This window comes from Bubalus kerabau, chromosome 16, assembly GCF_029407905.1.
Source record: "Bubalus kerabau isolate K-KA32 ecotype Philippines breed swamp buffalo chromosome 16, PCC_UOA_SB_1v2, whole genome shotgun sequence".
Classification (NCBI taxonomy): Eukaryota; Metazoa; Chordata; class Mammalia; order Artiodactyla; family Bovidae; genus Bubalus; species Bubalus kerabau.
The window spans coordinates 62,349,589-62,371,063 of NC_073639.1; the positions used below are offsets into that span (position 1 = coordinate 62,349,589).

General features: G+C 47.2%; 1 protein-coding gene across 4 annotated transcripts in view; it reads right to left on the bottom strand.

Annotated features, from left to right (window-relative positions):
- Positions 1 to 21,470, bottom strand: part of RNFT2 (ring finger protein, transmembrane 2) — a 62,223-nt gene extending 40,753 nt beyond the window's left edge. The window contains exons 1-7 of one of the 4 annotated variants that reach the window (XM_055550945.1): positions 21,258 to 21,470; positions 18,121 to 18,135; positions 17,405 to 17,463; positions 11,397 to 11,878; positions 8,433 to 8,509; positions 4,560 to 4,660; positions 1,265 to 1,418 (exon numbers count right to left, since the gene is read on the bottom strand). In XM_055550945.1, the coding sequence (XP_055406920.1) occupies positions 1,265 to 1,418; positions 4,560 to 4,660; positions 8,433 to 8,509; positions 11,397 to 11,878; positions 17,405 to 17,451 (861 nt within the window). In that variant the 5' untranslated portion in view covers positions 17,452 to 17,463; positions 18,121 to 18,135; positions 21,258 to 21,470. Of the gene's footprint in view, positions 1 to 1,264; positions 1,419 to 4,559; positions 4,661 to 8,432; positions 8,510 to 11,396; positions 11,879 to 17,404; positions 17,464 to 17,915; positions 18,136 to 21,257 lie in introns of all 4 variants that reach the window. The other 3 variants (XM_055550943.1, XM_055550944.1, XM_055550946.1) reach the window with 3 other exon arrangements.
- Positions 21,471 to 21,475: the final 5 nt, after the last annotated feature.

Genomic DNA, 21,475 nt, shown 5'->3' on the forward strand with positions numbered 1-21,475 from the left:
AACCCACTTCAGTATCCTTGCCTGGAAAATTCCCTGGACAGAGGAGCCTAGTGGGCTATAGTCCATGGGGCTGCAAAGAGTCGGACATGACTAAGTGACTAAGCACAGCACAGTCTCAGGTTCACAGTCGGTGCTCAATAATTGCAAGCCACTGTTATTCCAGGCTGTCAGTGTTGAGCCAGCTTCCTCACATGCCTGGATTCACATCTCCTGCCTTCCACAAAGTGTCACAAATGCTATGAAGGAAAAGGCTCAGGGCATCTAGAAGTGACTGAACCCAAGGAGGGGGTCGTGGGAACTCTGTTTTGTGGCTGGTTGATCAGAAGCACAGGTGACAACCTGGGGCTTGTGACTGGCCATCTGAAGGGACAGGAGACGTCTGGTGGGACTAAGCCCTTCTCCCGTGGGATCTGATACTATCTTGAGGTGGATGGTGTCAGAACTAGATAAACTGCTGGACACCCAGCTGGTGTCAGAGAATTACATGATGTGTGGAAAACCCGCATGTCTGGTGTCAGAGGTAGTGAGCATGTGTGTGTAGAGAAGAAACACAAGAGTGTGTTTTTCTTACACACCTGGCCAGTGATTTGACCAGCTGTCACTGAAAATGAATGGTCAATTCCAACTTGCTCTTCTGCCAACCAAGGCCTGGGACAAATTTTGAGCTTTCTGACCTAATGATGATGTCTCTTCCTAACAGTGTCCAGTTCTCTGAATTACAATGATTATCCCCCAAGACCTCTTCATACCAACACCTGCTGCAGACCTTTCCCTGAGATGACACTGCAAAGAATCCTTGTCACCAGTTCTCTTCCTCCAGCCATGGCAGGCATCACTCATAGATCAGAGTTCTTTCCTCCTGAGCCTCAGTTCCCCCTACAGAACATGCCACAGAAGCCACGAAGAGTGAGACCTATGAGAGCCACCCTTCCCTGGGAAAAGCAGGACCCGGGGCATGTTGATGTGCTTTTTTCCCTTCTCAGGAGAAATTTAGATGAAAACGGCATCAAGGCCAGCTTTGGACAATAAGACTTAGGGAATGAATGCACTTGGAGAGTAGGGACGTGACAGGAGGGTGATGACAATAAAGAATGATGCGCAGCTTCAAGCAACGATGAGAGGTGGGTTACCGGATCTACCAGCTCAAGTTCTGTTCATTTGATGACCTGACATCAGCTCTGCTCAAGTCCAACCTTTCTTTCTCCAGGAGGCGCACTAGAACCCCTGCATGATCGGTGTGATGGGGGCTGCCACCTGTGCCTACCTTGGACTTGACGGCCAGGATGATCTTGGGCAGGGCCACGACGAGGCACTTGAGAGCGATGGTGATGTACTTGAGCACAAAGTCTGCGATGCCCACGATCCACAGCAGGTCGAAGAAGTCTAGCGTCTCCAGGTTGGGCTTCAGGAATATGAGGCTAGGGGAGGAGTCAGAGTGTCAGAGTGCTCATTTAGGATCACTGGCCCTTGGCAGCTCCTTCTACTCACTCTGGGAGCCTTGTAAATATTACCTGTAGAAAGAGCACTAAACTGCGAGTCAGACATCTGTGTTCTGTTCCTGAATATGCTACTAACTTGCTGTGTGACCTCGGGTGGCTATCTTAACCTCTCTGAGCCTCAGTTCCCCTGAGAGTTGAATGATGAGCTTGGCCTAGAACATCATAAGTTAAAGTCCCCTCCAGTTTTATGGGTCCACAACAGGCTTCACAAGAGAAACTGGAAGGAAGGGAGGGAGGGAAAAAAAGCTGAGCAACACCATGAAGGAGGGAGAGAGAGAAGCAGGGAGGAAGGTTTGATGTGTGACAGTGTGCTAACCCCTTTACTCACTGTATCTTATTGTTCTATGCAGTAAGCATTGCTTACCCTCACCTTATAAATGAGGCACTAAAGCTTGGAGAGGTAAGGTAAGTTGCCCATAGTCATATTGCATGCTAAGCATACAGGCATGAGTATCAGACAGACGAATTTGAATCCAGGCTTCTCCATTTTTGAACATTAGGCAAATCATGTTCTTTCTATAAGCCTCAGTGTTCTCATCAATAAAATGGGAATCTTTCTGTCCCTCCTCGGGTTATTGGTGGGATTCAATGAGGTAATAGACATACTACAGACTCTGCCAAGCAGCACTGACAATGATAACAACATCTCTACGAGGCAGGCACTGTTACCTACCCATTTCGCAGACAAGAAGACGGAGTCACAGAAAGGTAAAGAACATGCACATAGTCCTACAAATACAAGGAACAGTGGTAGATTTGAACCCAGGTGTGCTAGCTACAATTACTGCCCTCAGTCCTTACTCTACAGTAGTGCTGCTTGGAGTGTGTAATCCCTCTTGCCCATCCGTGACCAGGTAAGGCAACCTCACACTCAACTTCTGTACTTCACTCACGGGAGACAGACAAAAAGTCATTCTCAAACTGACCCTGGTCCATGGCCCACATGTGGAGCAGCACTGCTGTCTGTCACCCCTGCAGATGACGGTATTCTTCATGTTAATAATATCTTGGTTCTTTACATCATGCTGGCCCTACTCCACCTGCTGTATGTGTCTCAAGTCATTTCATCTTCCCAAGGGCTCTAATTGGTAGACACTATGATTATCGCATTTTGAGCTGGGGAGTCTGGAGTTCTATGACATCATGGAGTCCACAGTATCTCAGCTAGAATGTGGAGCTAGGATTGGAACCAGCACCCAAATTGTGCTGGGCCCCTCGCTTTTCTTTCTGCTGGATTAGAGGCTCCAAGCAAAGACCATTCTGAGTCTTGCCTGTCCCCCAAAAACCAGAAGACAGTGCACACAGCCCAGACTGAGTGCTTTCTAAACTCTTCCCACATACTCTGCTGGGCTGGCAGGCAACAGTGCAAACCGAGGTCCCCTGATGAGAGCATTCTAGGAGTCAAATGGTCTGTTTTCTTACTTTTATTTTTAAAAATCGATTTCTATTTATAATAAAGATCTTTGAAGAGCTAGACTATAGGCTAAATCAATGAAAACAATCTATTTTGGCAATCTCTCATGATACCATCAGTGTTCTTCCACATCTGAGCCCCATCTCCATGGGATGCCTCGTCTCCAAGTCTGAGACGCACCCAGGTTACGATATGGGGAGAGGCGGGCGGCCCTGAGCTCCTCTCTTCGTCTCTGCATTTGTCCCTCCCTGGGCATATCCCAGGCTGGCGGGCTGACTTTCACACCCCGCTTCTCTATTATGCATGCATCTCTGATTGCAAAAAAATGATGTGCCATCCACTTTCCATTTTATCCCAGAGACACCAATCTGTTACATTCACCTACCTGGGTTTTACTTCATCATCTTTGTGTTTTTCTGTTGGCTTTGACGCCGGAAAGATGCCTAAGTGTTTTTCCACAGATTGATCACTACATCCACTTACTTCTAAGATACACTATGAACTTTTATGGACGGATACATTTTATTGTCAGTTTTCCACCCCATTAGCCACCACTACCAAAAGGTAGAGTAATTCATCATAAACAATAACATCATGACATGATTAGGACATATCAAATGTTGCACAGTTTGCCCAGTAGTTTCCGCATATTCTAATATTTGGCCTCTCTAATCATTAGCCTGTTCAGGTGGGTAAAGCAGCAATTAACTTGCTTCCAGTCTCACAAACGCAGAAACTAGGGGAGGTTCTAAAGGTTTCACTATTTGCCAAAGGGCACAAGCTGGTATGTGGCAGGACTATGACCTTCTGACGCTGGTCATCAGACTTCAAATCCTGGGATGATTCGAACTTGCTTTCATCTACAGGGACTAAGGTTCATTAAAAGGGGTTTCATTAAGCCTCAGTTTCCTTACCTGTAAAATGGCAACAGCAATACCCTGCTCACTTGGAAAGCAAAGTAAGATAACGGCTGTTGGTATCACAAACACACTCTAGACCACTGACATCAAAAAGGAGCTCTACTGCTTTTCCCCAAGCCACTCTCTTTCTCTTCATGTGCTGCCAGTTTGACTCAGCCCTGGTCTGATGAGGGCACAGAGGTCTGAGCCTGAGAATGTGATCATGCCCAGAAAATGGCATGAGCTGGAAATTCATTCAAGGTTCTGGGAAACTCCATCTCTTTACCCTCCACCAGGACCTTGATCTTCTGGGCCGGGCAACTAATGCAGTGTGTGAGCGGCATGTTGATGCCTTGGAACGAATTCTCCAAATTGCTTTTATGCAACTTTGGGTGGCCCCAGAAAGTGGTGAAACTGCTTACTCCTCAAAGCCCATTTTGAAAACAGATGGACATAATCTGAAAGCTTGGCTTGAGTTTCAACCCTGTACTAGAGACCGTCACTGGCTAGTCCTTTCCCCTCGTGCACTAGGTGGTCAGTAGAAAATGCAAAATTATACATGCAGCTTGCATTCTATTTCTGCTCAAGAATTCTGCTCTAGGCATGTGTATACTTAACAACAGGGTGGGATCTGAAGGTTACAGTGTGACTGAGGGCTACTATATCATTCTCCAATGAAGGGGCTGTGGGTCCCAAGTGCAACAAAGCTCCCCACTTTCCCACTGAGGGTCAGACTCCTCTGCTTACCTGTTATACAGTTGCTGGGAACTGAATGTGTAGAGCACATAGAGGGTGTTCCCCGCTAGAAAGGCCAAGATCCACAGGATGACCAGCACCGACCTCTTCTCCTGGAGACAAAGTGAGAGATCTGTGGGGATGCTGAAATGTCAAAGGTACACCTGGCAGAATATTCCAGAATGCTCCCCAACAAGGGGCAATGTTCCCTTTCTCAAAGGTTTGGAGGAAACATGGCTAATGGTGAAAGGAAGGGTGCTGGCATCTTTCCATCCCACTGGAACCCAAGCAATGGTTACAGTGGAGGTAACAGAAATGTGTGAACCTGCTTGGAGAACTATCCAGAATCAGGAGGGCACCATGGTTAGCAAAACTGATTCTGGAGCTGGATGACCTGGCTTCAAATCCTTGATTTGCTACTTGGGGGCTGTTCAACCCTGGGCAAGTACTTAAACGCGCTGCATTTCTCTTTCCTCATCTGCAAAAAGGGTGCATATTATATCAATTTATAAAGTCGTGAGAGCTAATGTACATGAACCATTTAGAACAGTGACTGGCATATAGGAAATGTTAGATTATATTTACTGTTAGGGACTGAGGCACAGAGAATTTAAGCAACTCTTGCTCAAGGGCTGCTGCTGCTGCTGCTAAGTCACTTCAGTCGTGTCCAACTCTGTACGACCCCATAGACGGCAGCCCACCAGGCTCCCCCATCCCTGGGATTCTCCAGGCAAGAACACTGGAGTGGGTTGCCATTTCCTTCTCCAATGCATGAAAGTGAAAAGTGAAAGTGAAGTCGCTCAGTCGTGTCCGACTCTTCGCGACCCCATGGACTGCAGCCTACCAGGCTCCTCTGTCCATGGGATTTTCCAGGGAAGAGTACTGGAGTGGGGTGCCATTGCCATGTTTTAATAACTTTTTTTTTTTTTTCCTTTTGACCATACTGTGAGGCATGTAGAGTCTTAGTTCCCTGGCCAGGGATCAAACTCGTGCCCCCTGCAGTGAAAACATGGAGTCCTAACCACTGCTCCACCAAGGAAGTCCTTTAGGGGCACATATTTTAAGGTCCGGTGCCCTTATTCAAAAGTGAGGTTCTGTTAAGGTTTAAGTAAATTTGACAAATGTAAACATTCAGTCGGGCACAGGAGCGTGTTTCAGGGTCACTAAGTGGCAGGACCTGTTATTCCAACTTTACAACCCACCACTCGATTCAGATTGACAAGTCAGAAACTGCTGTTCTAACTTTTTCTGGTATGCACCTTTCCGGACTGACCATTCAGCGTAGGGGCACGTTTGTAGGGCTACAGGCAGCTTTGTACACATCGACGTCAAAGCCCTCTGTGATCCAGACGGTTTCTCTTTCTTCAGACTTGTTTCTGATTCGTCCCCAGGAAGACAAGCTGGGAAACCTTCTCAGTCTGTTTTCTTAGTAGTCTCTCAGCCTGAGAGCAAACCCAGGAAATTTCTAGAGGAAGCCTAGAGCAAGGTGTTTCTGCCTGTGTACCCTGGGATACATAATCAGACCCCGTGCTGTAGATTCTCAAAAGCCTGTCTCTTCCTGGACCAGGGTGGCTGCATTGCTGGAATAAGATGAGGTCATAACTTTCCCAGTGTAACCTTCCCTGTGGTTTCGGTAAATGTTCCAGTCTCCAGACACAGCTCAGTACTTCACACACTGTTACAACACACATTTCCATAGAGAAGACAAAATAAATGCATCTCTATCCACCCATTATTCCAGGAGTGGTCAAGGTTAACAGCCCGAGAAACCACCTCCAACCAACCAACTGCTCTTATCAATGTGATTAATCCACTCAGCAGCCCTTTTTATGCCAATAAATAATAGATTCCAGCTTAATCCCCTGTAAATCCGAATCAAAAGTAGAAGAGAGAGGGAATGAGCAAAGCCCTGAGAAGCCCGACTCTGGAGGACAAGTGGGGTAGTTCTCCAGTAGTAAGCTGAGATCCTAAACTAAGAGTCATGTAGACCTACTGCTACTGAAATATGCACACGTAGGCAAAACATCACCTGAGTCTTCAAAGGGTGTGAAGACCCCTAGAAGCCTATTCACGGATACAGGCAACCCTTTGTCCTTAAAATTCAAGTCAAGGCACCATGAGGATGTTGCTGTATCTGAGAAAAAGATAGCCCCAACAGCCCCACTATGACACTGAACAACCTGCTGCTCTTTCTTATAGGTGATTTTTTAAAAATTTTTATTTATTTATTTATTTGGCTGCATGGGGTCTCAGTTGAGGCATGTGGGAACTTGGTTGCATCATGTGTGGTCATTTGTTGCAGAGCACAGACTCCCTGGTTGTGGCCATGTGCAGGTTCAGTTGTTGTGGTATGTGGGCCCAGCTGCTCCATGGCATGTGGATCTTAGTTCCCCGAGCAGGGATTGAACCTGTGTCCCCTGCATCACAAGGCAGATTCTCAACCTCTGGACCACCAGGGAAGCCCCAACTTGTTGTTCTAACAGAAAGGGGTTGGCATGAAGAAGACAAGACTGAGGATCAAGAAGAACCTCTGGCTCCATGCCCTACTCCTGACTTCAACGTGCTCATTTGTTTAAAATAAAGACTGAGCTGGCATTTTCATCTCATGGAGGCCTAGGTGCTTCCAAGAAAGCAGATGACCCCAAAGCAGGGTCAGAGAAGATTGTGGCTATTATAGGAGCCCATGTGCTGCAGAATACACAGGCTTGTTAAAAAAAAAAAAAAAGCTCAGTTAAGTTGTTCCTATGAGCCAGGTGCTGCACAAAACACGTTCCATGCACCATCTTGCTTAATCCTCTCATTGGGTGAATGAAGTGGGTGTGGCAATTCCTTGCCCAGAGGCGGCACCTGAGGATGAGATCAGTGAGGTCACCCCTCCAAGGGCTTGCAGGAGGGTGGAGAGGCTGGGATTTGAACCTGGGGGAGCACAGGCTCTGGGCACAATGCCTGGATTCATATCCTGACACCATGCTTCACACAGGCTGTGTGGCCTTAGGCAGAAAACTTAGATCTTAGCCAAGAAATTCTGCGCCACTGTTTCCTCATTGGAAAAATAAATTAAGTGTGATTCTGCCTGCCTCCCAAGTTGCTGGGATAGATCTCCAAGATGAGCTGTGAAATGGGTCCAGCTCTGTGCTGGACACACTGAGTGCTCAGCAGGTATCAGCAGGCACTGGGGATGATGGTGGTGAGACCCACCAGCCACCCAGAAGTGCCACTGGGGTGGCCTGAACCATGAGGGTGGGCTGGAAATGAGTTAACTGACTGAATGTCAGGAGGGTAAGGGGACTGGGCTAGGGGCATGAGAGGAGAGGCTGCTCTTGGAAGGGAGAAAGGTGGCACATCTAGGGACCTGCCAAGGTAGGAGGCAGAGGAATGACTCCCAAAGGTGTTCCTGTCCCAATTCCAGCAGCCTGTGAATCTGTTCGGTTCCATTGTGATAATGGTTGCAGGTGGAATTAAGATTGCTAATTAGCTGACCCTGTGTTGGGGAGAGTTTCCTGGATTTTCCGGGGAGTTGGTCCAAATAATCACAAGAGCCCCTAAGAGTGGAAGAGGGAGACAGAAGAGCAGAGTCTAGGGGGATGTGTCTATGGAAGGATGTTCACAGAGATGCAATGTGGGTGGCTCAAAAGAGGAGAAGGGGCCAGGAGCCAACGAATGTGAGTGACTTCCAGGACCTGGAAAAGGTGAGGAAAGAGACTGTCCTCCGAACCCTCCAGAAGGAAGACAGTCCTGTGGACACCTTGATCTTAGGTTAGAGGGATCCACTTCAGACTTCTGACCTACAGAACCACAAGGAACCCATTTGTGTGGTTTTAAGCCACTGAGTTTGTGGTCATTTGTTACAGCAGTGCTGGACGGTTGATTTGCCAGGTGACTCACCTTTAGAGAGACCTGTTCCCGGAGCGTGGAGTTGGCATAGGCAAAGGTGCTGGCCATTCCGATGCACACGGCAATGCCTGCAGGGCAGAGGAGGGGCCAAGACCACCCACTTAGATGTGTCTGGCCTGGCCTGGCTTACTAGGGACCCAGGACACATACCTCCCTCCTCAGAGTCAACACACTAACCACAGAGGAGAGAGAAAATCCCATCTCTGGGGCATTTGGGCTGCCAAATATATTGCTGGGAACCTGGAGGCCCCTGACTTAGGGATGGGATTGAGGCCACTAGGGGGGAGGGTATTTTATAGGACTAGATAGCATGGGCTGTGCAGTCTGGTAAGATCTGGGTTCAAATCTCAGTTCTGCCACCTCCTCTCTGTGTGAGCTTGGACTAGTCACTGCACCGCTCTGAGCCCAGTTTCCTCCTCTGTAAAAACAGAATAATAACAGAACTGAACTCAAGGAGGGATACTGCTTACAGGGCACAATCTCCAGCAGTTTGTTGCTGTCGTTCAGTCACGAAGTCGTGTCTCACCATTCGCGACCCCATGAACTGCAGCACGCCAGGCTTCCCCATTCTTCACTAACTCGGGGAGTTTGCTCGGACTCATGTCCATTGAGTTAGTGATGCTGTCTAACCATTTCATCCTCTGCTGCCCACTTCTCCTTTTGCCTTCAATCTTTCCTAGCGTCAGGGTCCTTTCCAATGAGCTGGCTCTTTGCATCAGGTAGCCAAAGTGTTTCTATTTTCAAAAAGAATCTGAGGCATGTTATTTGTAATAAAAGCGTATGTAGCAAAAGACCACAGCACCATAAGAAATGGAAGTTTCATGTTGAAAGGGAAAAGAATTCCTAGCTGACAGGAAAACATGACCTTTGGAGAGGGGGGAAAAAGAACGGAGTTTTATTCCACAATTTGCTAAGCTGCAATCAGAATTCTCCCTGAGCGGGGATTTTCAAATCCTACTTTTTGTTCCTTGTGGACAGGATTCTGCTTTTACACAATGTACAGAATTTCCCGTGCTTGCAGTTCACTTTTACTTTTTAAATAGTACATGTATTCCATGCATGCTTCCAGATCTACTTTATAAAAGATGAGTTGCTTTATTGAAAACATATAAAATCATAATCAGTAACCCCAAAATCCCTTCTTATACTCTTTGATCAACTGAACAAACCTGACAACTGAGGAAGAATATGACCAAACTTGGGAATAAAACTTGGCGGTGAGTTTGCTGGAATTCAGGGTAAGAAGAAACAGGCCAGCTTCTGTTTCTAGGAATAAAAAGGAAGGTGGAGAAGGGCATGGCAACTCACTCCAGTATTCTCGCCTGGAGAATCCCATGGACAGAGGAGTCGGTGGGCTATACAGTCCATGGGGTTGCAAAAAGCCAGACATGACTGAGTGACTAGCACTTTCACTTTCTTTCATGAAAAGGTATAGGTGTACAGTATAATCTTTATCTACATTAGGAGAAAAGGGGGGTAGACAAAGGAGGGGCCTACAAAGGTTGAGGCTCAGTAGCTTGCAAAGTTTAGAAGCAAGGGGCAGAACCTCCCGCTTGAGGCTTTGTCCACAGCACCTGGGGAAAGGGTTCAGACACCCAGAAAGGACAGACACTGCCACAGGAGCCCTAGTCCAGCTGGCGCTAGACTTGGAAGGAGGTGCTGAAGGGCCCAGAACCCAGTGCGCACACAGATTATAGAAACCAAAAAAACCCACCATTTTTTAATTGGTCAAAAAGAAAAAAAAAAAAAAGAAGGGACTGATATGGTAGCATCCCAAAAAGGAAGGAGTGACCTGGGTCAGCTGGAACATACCAGAAAGGGGCAAATAAGACACAAATGATGGCCTAACCTCTTCTAGATATTTCTTGTGGGATGTACCAGGCTATGACATAATTTGTACTGTAATTTCTACCATAAGATAAAAACAATAGCCTAAAACTCTCCAGGACACAGCAACACCATGATCTAATACCAGTAACAGAAATAAACAACAGTGGACCAGAGACCACGTTTATTGAATGATAAGTATGTATCAGGTACTATGCTAAGTACTTCATGAATCATTATTTTACTTCCTAGTAATAGGTTGTACTTATTGAGCACTTGCTATGTGCAGGATTCCATGTTAAATATTCTACAGGTACTAACAATGAATATAATAAAGACAAGCATCCACACTTGCACAGCACTTATTCTCTGCCAGGCACTGACCTAAGGGCTTAACATGTGTTTACTCATTTAACCTTACTCAATCTTATGAAGCCAGAAGCTGCACATTTAATGGTATCTGTAACATACCATTATAGTAAATGTGTATCTATGATACCTATATAATAGCATATGAAATAGTACAGCTGTCCCCAGCCTTTCTGGTACCAGGGACTGACTTCTGGAAGATAATTTTTCCACAGGTCAGGGATGGGGGGATGGTTTCAGGGTGATTCAAGCACATTGCATTTATTATGCACTTTGCTTCTAATCTAATGCTGCCGCTGAGCAGACAGGAGGTACTGTTCCACGGCCTGGAGGTTGGGGATCCCTGAATAGTACAAATACTATTTTAATCCCCATTTTATGGATGATGGGACTAAAGCACAGAGAGGTTAAATAATGTCCCCAGCATCACACAGCTAGGAAGAGGAAGAATTCAGGTTCAGACCGGAGCATTCTGAACTCCTCCACACCTTCAAGTCACCCAACCAGCTGAGGAAGTTTCTATCACAACCCTTGCTGGACAGATGAGGAAACTGAGGCTCAGGGAAGGGGAGCGCCTTGCCCCAAGTCACATAGCTAATCGACCAGGATTTGAACCCAGGTCTGAAGCGGAATCCTGGCCTTTGAAGCACTTTGCCCCATGAGGACCTCTACTGCCTGCCCTTGGCACTTGGGATGGAGACCCCCAACCCCTTGGGTGAAGTGGCAGGCGTTGACCCCCGCATCCCCCCCAACACTCACCGAGCTTATGCTGGAAGCATAATTTGGCCAGGAGGATGAGGATGAAGGGCAGCCCTTTCTGGAGCCAACAGATCACGGCCTTCAGCTCGGACAAGGCTGGGGCGGGTGTCCCGGGCTGCTCATCGCCCGCCTCGTCCGAGTGTGAACGGTGGTCCCCGCCCACGTGCTGCAGCAGGGAGCCCCCGCGGTGGCTGCCGTGGTGGAAGTGGTGGTGGGGCTGCCGATGGTGGTGGTAGGCGCCTCCCTCGCCGCGGCCCCCGCCTTCCTCCCTGGACGCCGGCATCTGGAGGAACACGTCCCCACCGCCGGCCGCGGCCCCCAGGACCAGGCTGGACGGGAATGCGGTGGTGGGGAGGCCGCCCGCCGGGAGGCCGGATAAGCCCGAGAAGAGCGCTGGTGGGGAGGCCGCTTCCGCCTTCAGACTCTCAAAGACGCCGCCTTCGTCCACACTCGCCTCGGAGCTAAGCGCTTGACTGCGATTTCTGGACCAGAAAGGAGGAGGAAGTCCCACCAAGTCAGGCAATGGAGGATGGGGGGCAAATGACAGTATCCATAATGTCATGGGCTGAACTGTGCCCCCTCCCCTGGGAAAATCATACATCGACACCCTAACCCCCAGTACCTCAGCATGCGACTGTTTTTGAAGAAGGGTTTTTGCAGAGGTGATTAAGTTAAAAGGAGATTATTAGTGCCAGCCCTTGTCCAGGTTCCCTGGTGGCTCAGATGGGAAAGAATCTGCCTGCAATGCAGGAGACTGGGGTTTGATCCCTGGGTGGGGAAGATCCCCTGAAGAAGGGCATGGCAACCCACTCCAGTATTCTTGCCTGGGAAATCCATAGACAGAGGAGCCTGGCGGTCTACAGTCCATGGGGTCACAAAGAGTCAGACACGACTGAGCGACTGACACTTTAATCCAATATGACTTTTGTCCTTACAAGAGGAAATCTGGACACAGACACAAGAGAGGGTGGATGATATGATGACACAGGGAGGAGGTGGCCATCTGCAAGCCACCAAGAGAGGCCCTCAGAAGAAACCAGCTCTACTGACACCCTGACCTTGGACTTCCAGCATCCAGAACTGTGAGAAAATAAATTTCTGTCGTTTAAGCCACCTAGTCTACAACACCTTGTCATGGCCAGCCCTCGCAAATTAATACAAGTAATAACAGCAATAGGGTTATAATCTTTATTGAAAATTTCCTATGTGCCAGATACTTTTTCCAAGTGCTTTTCATTAAATTAACTCATTAAGTCTTCCTATCAACCCTGTGAGTTACTTACTAATAATACCCCCATCTTACAGATCAAGAAACTGAGGCACAGAAAAGAGTAACTTATCTAAAGTCACACAGCTGGTAAGGGGTGGTATGAGATTCAAACCCAGAAGGCTACCTCTGGAGTCTGCTTTCTTAACCACTTTACTTCACTGAAAAGGGAGCGCAGGGACCTACGATTTGAGAATAACCTCAGGAACTCAGGTTCCCCTGGCTCTGTCATCTCCAAGTTCAATAACTCCCAGTTCCCAAGAGGATCCACCTTGGTTACAGCTGATATTTGGAGGGCAGCAGAGAGTGATGGGAAGAAGACTTAATTGGAGAAGCCCACATGTGAACCCTAGCTCCACCCTTTCTAGGGCTCTTAACAAGCCTACACTCAGTTTTCTCACCTGGAAAATGGGTATAAACACCATTCATGCATAGAATTCCTGGGGATCAAATTTAGAATACCTCTTTCAATATATCTGACACTAAGTAAATGGGAAATCTTATCTCTATGCTATGCTATGCTAAGTCACTTCAGTCATGTCCGACTCTGTGTGACCCCATAGATGGCAGCCCACCAGGCTCTCCCGTCCCTGGTATTCTCCAGGCATCTCTATCCCTATGCAAAACCTCCAGGGCCAACTGCCATTTCTAGTTCCAAGCACAGCCTCTTGTATCGAAATCAGATAAAGCATGCTGATGCTCTTTCAGAGCCACTGCCAGATGAGCAGAGAGCCTAGAGTTACTCTTCCAAGAACGGAGAGCCTTGAACTGGGTGCCCTTTCCCATAAACACCAGGCCCCAGAGCCCTGATGTCATGTCTTCTCTTGGACTTGTCCTTTTCAAATGGAATCAGTCCACAGAACAGGTGGAACTGATTAATGTGCTGTGTCAGTGGGAGGGGCAAAGAGCCACCCTCTCCTCCTCCTCTCACGCCAGAACCCCTTCAGTATACCTAAAACACCCCGAGTTTACTCCAAGTGAGAGCTGAGTTCCACTCATCCTCTGGACACTGCAACCCAGGGCATACAGTAGGTGCTTAATATAAATGCACGGCAGCTATCATCCAGGCACGAAATGGCCCCTGAGGGAGGCTCCAGGGAAGGTTTTACACTGCCTTCACACTTGACCTTATATAAATTATCCCCACTCAGAGAACAGGGTGAATAAAAAAAAAAACAACCCAACATATATTCAATTATTTCACTGTCCCACTAAAAGGGCTTCCCATTCTAAATGCCTTCCTGCAGTCTCAGATAAATCCCACAGATAGGGGCTAATATCATTCCCATTTTATAGATAAAGAAACTGAGTCTGTTAGCACAGCACAGCACACAGACTCAGTCTCAGAGAGATGAACTTGCCAGACAGCCTGGATCATCTCTGGCCCTGAACTCCAATCTCACCATGTGCCCCTTTCTCACTACCCACCCTTCCTACTGGAGGGCCTTTGCCAAGCCAAGCCCCTTCACTGGCGGGCCCCACCAGGTAACCTACACTGATCCATCAGATTTCAGCTAAAACTCTCTCTTGCTCGGGGGAGCTTTGCCCACCTCCCAGACAATGACAGTCTCTGCTCTCTGTCCTCATTGTACCCTAACCTCCTATCATCCAGGCACAAAATGGGACTGATCATAGTTATTTTACTCCTTACCTATGACTCTCAGCCCTGCATGTACATTATAATCATTCAGGGGAGTTCTTGAAAAATACAGGCCTTGGACCTAGTGTTAACCAACTGCATCAAACATCTTTGGGGTTAGACAGTATACCACAAGCTACAACACAGTACACTGATTTGTTTACATGGCCTGTTCTCCTACTAGACTGTAAGCTCCTTGAGGCCACACACTGTATCTGATTCACTTCTTTATTTTCAGCGCCCAGCTAGCGGCATAGACCAAAGCAGGTGCCTAGGACATTAGAAGATGAAACAGCTAGATAAAGCCCAATGAAAAAGAAACACTTAGAAGTATACAAATTCATTAAAGTTATAATATTAATTCTAACTTGAAAAAAAATCTCTGGGGTTGGGTCGCAGCACCTCTAGTCCCTCAGAGCCCCCAGGTGATTCTAACACGTACTCAGGACTGAGAATGGTACTTCAGACGGGGCCCTGCTCCATAAGGTTAAAGATCATGACTGTCTGCCTCCACTGGATTGCCATGACCCAGCACAATGCACCTGGTACGCAGAACATGCTCAATAAGTATTATTTGAAAGAATGAATGAATAAGTACACTAAAGGCTCTGAAAGTCTCTGAGAAGGCCTGCAATTGAAAAAATTAACTTTGTTTAAACCTAGTGTTTCCCAAACTTATTTGATAACAGGATTATTTTCCTCCACAGAAAACCTACTCACATCTTGAAGAATATCTGTGAAACCCGGCAGGGGAGATACTGATCTGCAGAAGTCTTGGGGCTGGCTTCACCAGCCTTACAAACTTGACCTGGGAGTGAGTTATTATAAACCACCAACTTTATGCCCGGGCAAGGGAGGGAACTTGAAGATGGCTACCTGTTCCCCCACCTCCCATGGCCCATCCCTGCTGGCTCCAAAAGCCTAGGAAATGTGTGGGCCTAGTTTCTTGAGCTTGGGATAATAATAAAGATAATAATAACAATAACTAACACTATGGCTATGATCCTCAAGGGGCCTTCAGCTTTTTCTGCACTTTAAGAAGCTGAACTGAGAAAGCAGGAGTCCTGGCAGGTGCCCACAGCGGCCACCCTCTCCCCCACTATCCCAGGGGCCCTGGAAAAGCTCCTGCCTGCCTTAAGCTCACCAGCACTCTGAGCTCACTGGGCTCAGGGGACCTCTAGTACAACCAGGGAAGGCTCAACCCACCAAGGGCCTTTTTATAGCTGGCCTCCCTTCCCTGGGCCTTTCCCTAGCATGCAGTTGAGATTTCAGCCTAAATAGGAAAGAATAATCCGTGGGGGGAGCAGAGGCTGAGCTTCCAACTTAACCACTTAAAGGCTAGAATGTGAAGCAACCTGGAAGGACAGTGAACCCACCAAAACAGGAGACAGCTGAAATGTAGAGTCTCAAAGCACATACTTCACAGAGGTCAGATTGACTGGGGCCTGAATCTCAGCCCTGCCACTTCTTATCTGTGTGACTTCAGGTATCTTACTTACCTTCTCTGAGCCCCAGTTTCCTCATTTATAAAATGGTGATAAAAACAGTTCCGACTTCCACAGGCTAATATGAGGGTGACATAAGAAAGTACACAAGTCACAGTGGCCATTATTTTTCCAGGGTCATCTCTGCCCCCAAAGACCTCACCATTCATTTAAAAGCAGAGAGCAGTTCTGTCTTTGGAGGCTGGAAAAAGCTTCAACGGCGCAGCTTAACAAACAGCCCAGGTGCTGTGTTTATGTATTTTCACTCATTCACAAGCAACCCTGAGTTCTGTTATCTGCCATTTATGGATGGGGGAACTAAAGCCTAGAGGTGAACGTGCTTGCCAAAGGCACCGAAGTGGGAAGTGACTGATGTGGGATTTTGTCGAAGGGTTATCTGACTAAAGGAGTTTTTCCCCAGAGAACAGGGAGGCTTCATGCAAGACTCAACACTGGCACTGGTGAATACTTTGTGATTTTGCTGCGAACCTCAGAGTCACAGGGGACTTGAAATAGGAAAAGCTTGGCTGCCAGCTCCTTGGGTGTATGTTCCAGCATGCTGAGAGGGCTGGGGCTGGGAGGCTGTCACAACCTGAGAACAGGGCCTCACGGTCTGTACTCTTTTTGGCTTAAGATAGAAATCCTAGTTCATTAGTGTTTTAACTGTTGTTTTCTTAGGTTCTGTATTTGTCTATTTGGCATCTACTCAGTATGGGGCTTCCCTGGTGGCTCAGACAGTAAAGAATCTGCATGCAATGCAGGAGACCTGGGTTGGATCGCTGGGTCAGGAAGATCCCTCTGGAGAAGGAAATGGCAACCCACTCCAGTATTCTTGCCTGGAGAACTCTAAGCATAGAGAAGCCTGGCATGCTATAGTCACTGGGGTCGCAAAGAGTCAGACACGACTGAGTGACGAACACTTTCACACACACATTACAGGGTCAAACTAATGGCCAAACTTGTTTACAGCTTCCCTGTGACCCAGAGCCTATATCCCCAACCACCTCCTTTATCTAATTCACATTCTCAGCCAATATTTCCTCTGCCTCAAATCACCCAGGGCCAGGTACGAGACAGCTAGAGACCACTCCTATAGCCTAGAGGCCACCAACATTATTCAAACTAGTCAACGCAAAGCTGTTTCCTCTGCCCTGCTTTACTTTGTGTGGAAAACACAATAAAAGCTGTGACCTATGCTTTCCCTTTGCTCCTTTCCGTCTCCTGGCTGACCCTGGTGCTTCCCCATGTGGCCCTGCGTAGGATGGGATGCCCTTTTCTCTTGGGAAGTGCAAGCAATAAAAATCTTTTTTCAAGGTCATCAGCCTCTCCATGTTCCCACCCAGACACCTCTATAAATTAAAATCCCCTGGGTGCAATCATTGCCACAGTTAGTCAAGTGGACCACTGGCTGCACAGGCTTTGAGAATTACCGTGAGAGCAACAGCAAGCTGTTGTGTGTTGAAGATACGAGGTCATCTTTGTGCAAAGCAGTTTCCGATCAGATCTCCTCCACCCTTCTGACAAGTAGCCCTGAGGAGCAGGTAATATTCAATCCAGTTTCGGGTTGTCCCGACCACCTGAAGCTCAGAGCCTCGGATGGAATGAGAGTGATGCCTACCTTTCAGGTGGAACGTTTTCTGTGTTGCTGCTGTGCCGTCTCTGCATTTTCCTTAAGACCTAGAAGTCAACACAGGCATGAACCAGAGTCTCCCAACATTCCCAGCACCTAGATTGCCATGGTAACTATAAAAAAGTACTACTCATATCTTATATCCCTAGAGCTTTCTGACATTTTGCAAACTGGGTTTTTCAGTCTGCTATGTCATTCAACCCTCAAATCAACATTCTGTCCCATGAAGAAAGTGTCATTCGTGGATGAGGAGGATGAGACTTGAAGGTGGAGGAAGTCTTCACATGAGAGGAGAAAGAAGTGAACTATAAAGCAAAGAGGTGCTGGAGGAGGTGCAATAGACAGACATTTGGGAGACACAGATCCTGGACTGGTGCCACCCTTGATTTGCTGTGTGACCCTGGACAAGTCAGTAACCTCTTGGTGGCCTCAGAGTCCCCATAGGTTCAAAGGCAGAGGGGTGGAGTGTCTGAACCCAGAGCTTCCTTCCAGCCCTCACATTTGGTAATGAAGATGTGAATTCCCATGCAGACACGTCACCTGGTTCACTGTGAGGAACCACATGGACTTCAGAACTCCATGTTGACAACACCTCAGGTGGGCATTCAGGGTTCCGGGTGGGGATGTGACCACTGGATTCCAGAGAAAGCAGATCTCTCCCTCTTCCTTCTCTCCAAAGGGACACACGGGTCACAGGAGCTTACCAGAGATTCCAAATCCTGGATGGCACAGAACACTTAAGTGACTAGTCCATGGGATGCCTTGAACCTAAGACGTCTTAGGACTTCATGGGGAGCTATAAGCAGGTGGTTCTGTTGCCTCCTTATCCCTTACTAGCCTCCCATTGAGCCCTCTTTAGTATTCCTGAGGACAGTTATGATCTGAACATATTTTGCCCTATTGTCAAACTCTGAGTCCTGATTGGGAAATACAGACATGTTTTAGGGCCTCCAAAGGTGACCCACTGTAACCAGAATAAAATCAAAGTTCTGTTCCTGGCCTGCAGGCCTCACCTGTCCCCAGCCTCACCTGCCTCCACTCTCCCTTTAACCAAGCCGCTTCAATCATACTGGTCTTTTCGTTTTTCAAAGATGCCAGCTTGTTCCTGTCTCAGGGCCTTTGTGCTTGCTGTTCCCTCTCCCCAGAATGCTTTTCCTTCTGGCTAGCCCCCTCAGGTCAAATGTCACCTCCTCCTAGAGGTCTTCTCTTCTCACCCTCCTGACTCAACATATGTTGCCCTGTTCAACTATCTTCATAGCATCGATCAGTTATTTACATGCTTGTTTATTTATTTATGTTCTGTCCCCCATTAGAATGTAAATGCCACAAAAGTAAGGATCTATCTGCCTAGTTTGCCCTTCTACCTCCACATGTAGAACACTGCCTGGCACAGAGCTGCACTCAACAAGTAAAACATCAATGGGTCTCTCACTTTACCTCTTTCTATATATCCCCTGCTTCTTCCCTGACCTCTCACCCTAGAGAAGAAATAAAAGCCAGAGACTTTACATGAATAGGTTTAGCTTCCTTAAATATTTTCTTGTCCCAGAACAAAAGATGGTATCTGGCTTAGTTCAGGGCACCATAATTGGCTGTTGAGTGATTTCTTGATCCTGACCAGCCTTCTTCAGGGGACAGTACTCATGTTACCAGGGCTGCTGATTAGAAACAATTCACCAGAGAAGCCTTCTTTCTTTTCGGAAAATCAGCCAAAAACACAAAGCAAAACAAAACTGGTCAGTAGCACCATCTCCATATATGAAGGAAAGTTTATCCCGTAATTGCACTCATCTCACATGCTAGCAAAGCAATGCTCAAAATTCTCCAAGCTAGGCTTCAGCAGTATGTGAACCGAGAACTTTCAGATGTTCAAGCTGCATTTAGAAAAGGCAGAGGAACCAGAGATCAAATTGCCAACTGTTGGATCATAGAAAAAGCAAGAGAATTCCAGAAAAACATCTACTTCTGCTTCATTGACTATGCTAAAGCCTTTGACTATGTGGATCACAACAAACTGGAAAATTCTTAAAGAGATGGGAATACCAGAACACCTTATCTGCCTCCTGAGAAATGTGTATACTGGTCAAGAAGCAACAGTTAGAACTGGACATGGAACAACAGACTGGCTCCAAATTGGGAAGAGGATGTCAAGACTGCATACTGTCACTCTGCTTATTTAACTTATATGCAGAGTACATCATGTAAAATGCCAGGCTAGATGAAGGACAAGCTGGAATCAAGATTGCCGGGAGAAATGTCAATAACCTCAGATATGCAGATGATACCACCCTTAAGGTAGAAAGAGGAACTAAAGAGCCTCTTGATGAAAATGAAAAAGGAGAATGAAAAGGCTGGCTTAAAACTCAACATTCAGAAAACTAAGATCATGGCATCCGGTCCCATCACTTCATGGCAAACAGATGCAGAAACAATGAAAACAGTGAGAGACTTTATTTCCTGGAACTCCAAAATCACTGCAGATGGTGACTGCAGCCATGAAATTCAAAGATGCTTGCTCCTTGGAAGAAAAGCTATGACAAACCTAGACAGCATATTAAAATGCAGAGACATGACTTTGCTGACAAAGATCCGTCTAGTCAAAGCTATTGTTTTTCCATTAGTCATGTATGGATGTGAGAGTTGGACCATAAAGAAAGTTGAGCGCTTTAGAATTGATACTTTTGAACTGTGGTGTTGGAGAAGACTCTTGAGAGTCCCTTGGACTGCAAGGAGATCAAACCAGTCCATCCTAAAGGAAATTAGTCCTGAACATTCATTGGAAGGACTGATGCTGAAGCTGAAGTGCCAATACTTTGGCCACTCAATACGAAGAACTGACTGGTTGGAAAAGACCATGATGCTTGGAAAGATTGAAGGCAGGAGAAGGGGATGACAGAGGAAGAGATGGCTGGATGGCATCACTGACTCAATAGGCATGAGTTTGAGCAAGCTCCAGGAGTTGGTGATGGACAGGGAAGCCTGGCGTGCTGCAGTCCATGGGGTCACAAAGAGTTGGACACGACTGAGCGACTGAACTGAACTTATCCCGTAAATCTATTTCAAGAACCTGCAATCTTGCCTTAATGCCCCCTCCCCCCACAATGATTCCTCATCACCTACAAATCCTTGGGGAAAATAAAATACAGAATCCCAAGTTTAGGGACTTCCCTCGTGGTCCAGTGGCTAAGACTCTGTCCTCCCAATGCAGGGGGCCCAGGTTCCATCCTTGGTCAGGGAACTAGATCCCATCTACTGCTGCAACTAAGAGCTCACAAGCCACAAAGAAGATAGAAGATCCTGCATGCCGCAACTAAGACCCGGCGCAGTCAAATTATTGTTTAAAAACAAAAAAAAATCCCAAGTTTCCATCCACAAATTTGCCACAGTCTCCTAAATCAAATACCCAAGATTCCACTTTCAGATGCTTGCTTTCGAAGGGGCTTCAGATTCTGTGTTGTAAGCAGGCCGTACCTAACTATTCCCATACTGAATTCTGGAATAAAACGTTTGCATGTGGGATGCTTCTGAAATGACTGATTGAAATGCCTTTTTTACCCTCTGCTTAATACATCGCACTCCATTCCTAAGGATTTTACCAAGAGTTTTCAGTGTATGGGAGATTTTAAGTTGCACCCCCGGGCCGTTACATGACTGCACAAAAATGCACGCAAGAGCGCATCTCCTGCAGCACTTGCATTGGAAGCAGGCAGGTGCGCTTCGAATACAATGCCGTGGGCGTTTTTCGTTCCTGCAAGCAACATTTAGCGCGAAACGCCCCAGGATTTCAAGGGCTGATTACACTGACCATACTGGAGGGGGAAAAATAACGTTTTCTTTTTACCTGCACAAACGATTCAGCAATCACAGCGGCATCATTCACGTCCTTCCAAGCCAATCACTCTCGCGGCCGGGAGAGCACCTGACTTCCGAGTGCTTCCGGCCTCTCCTCAGGTTTTTCTCTCAGGTCGCAAGGTCCGGCGCTAAGACCCGGGCATAGCTCCATCGGCCGCACGCACACGATTGCCCACCCCCTTCCCGAGATTTAGCCAATAAGAAGCC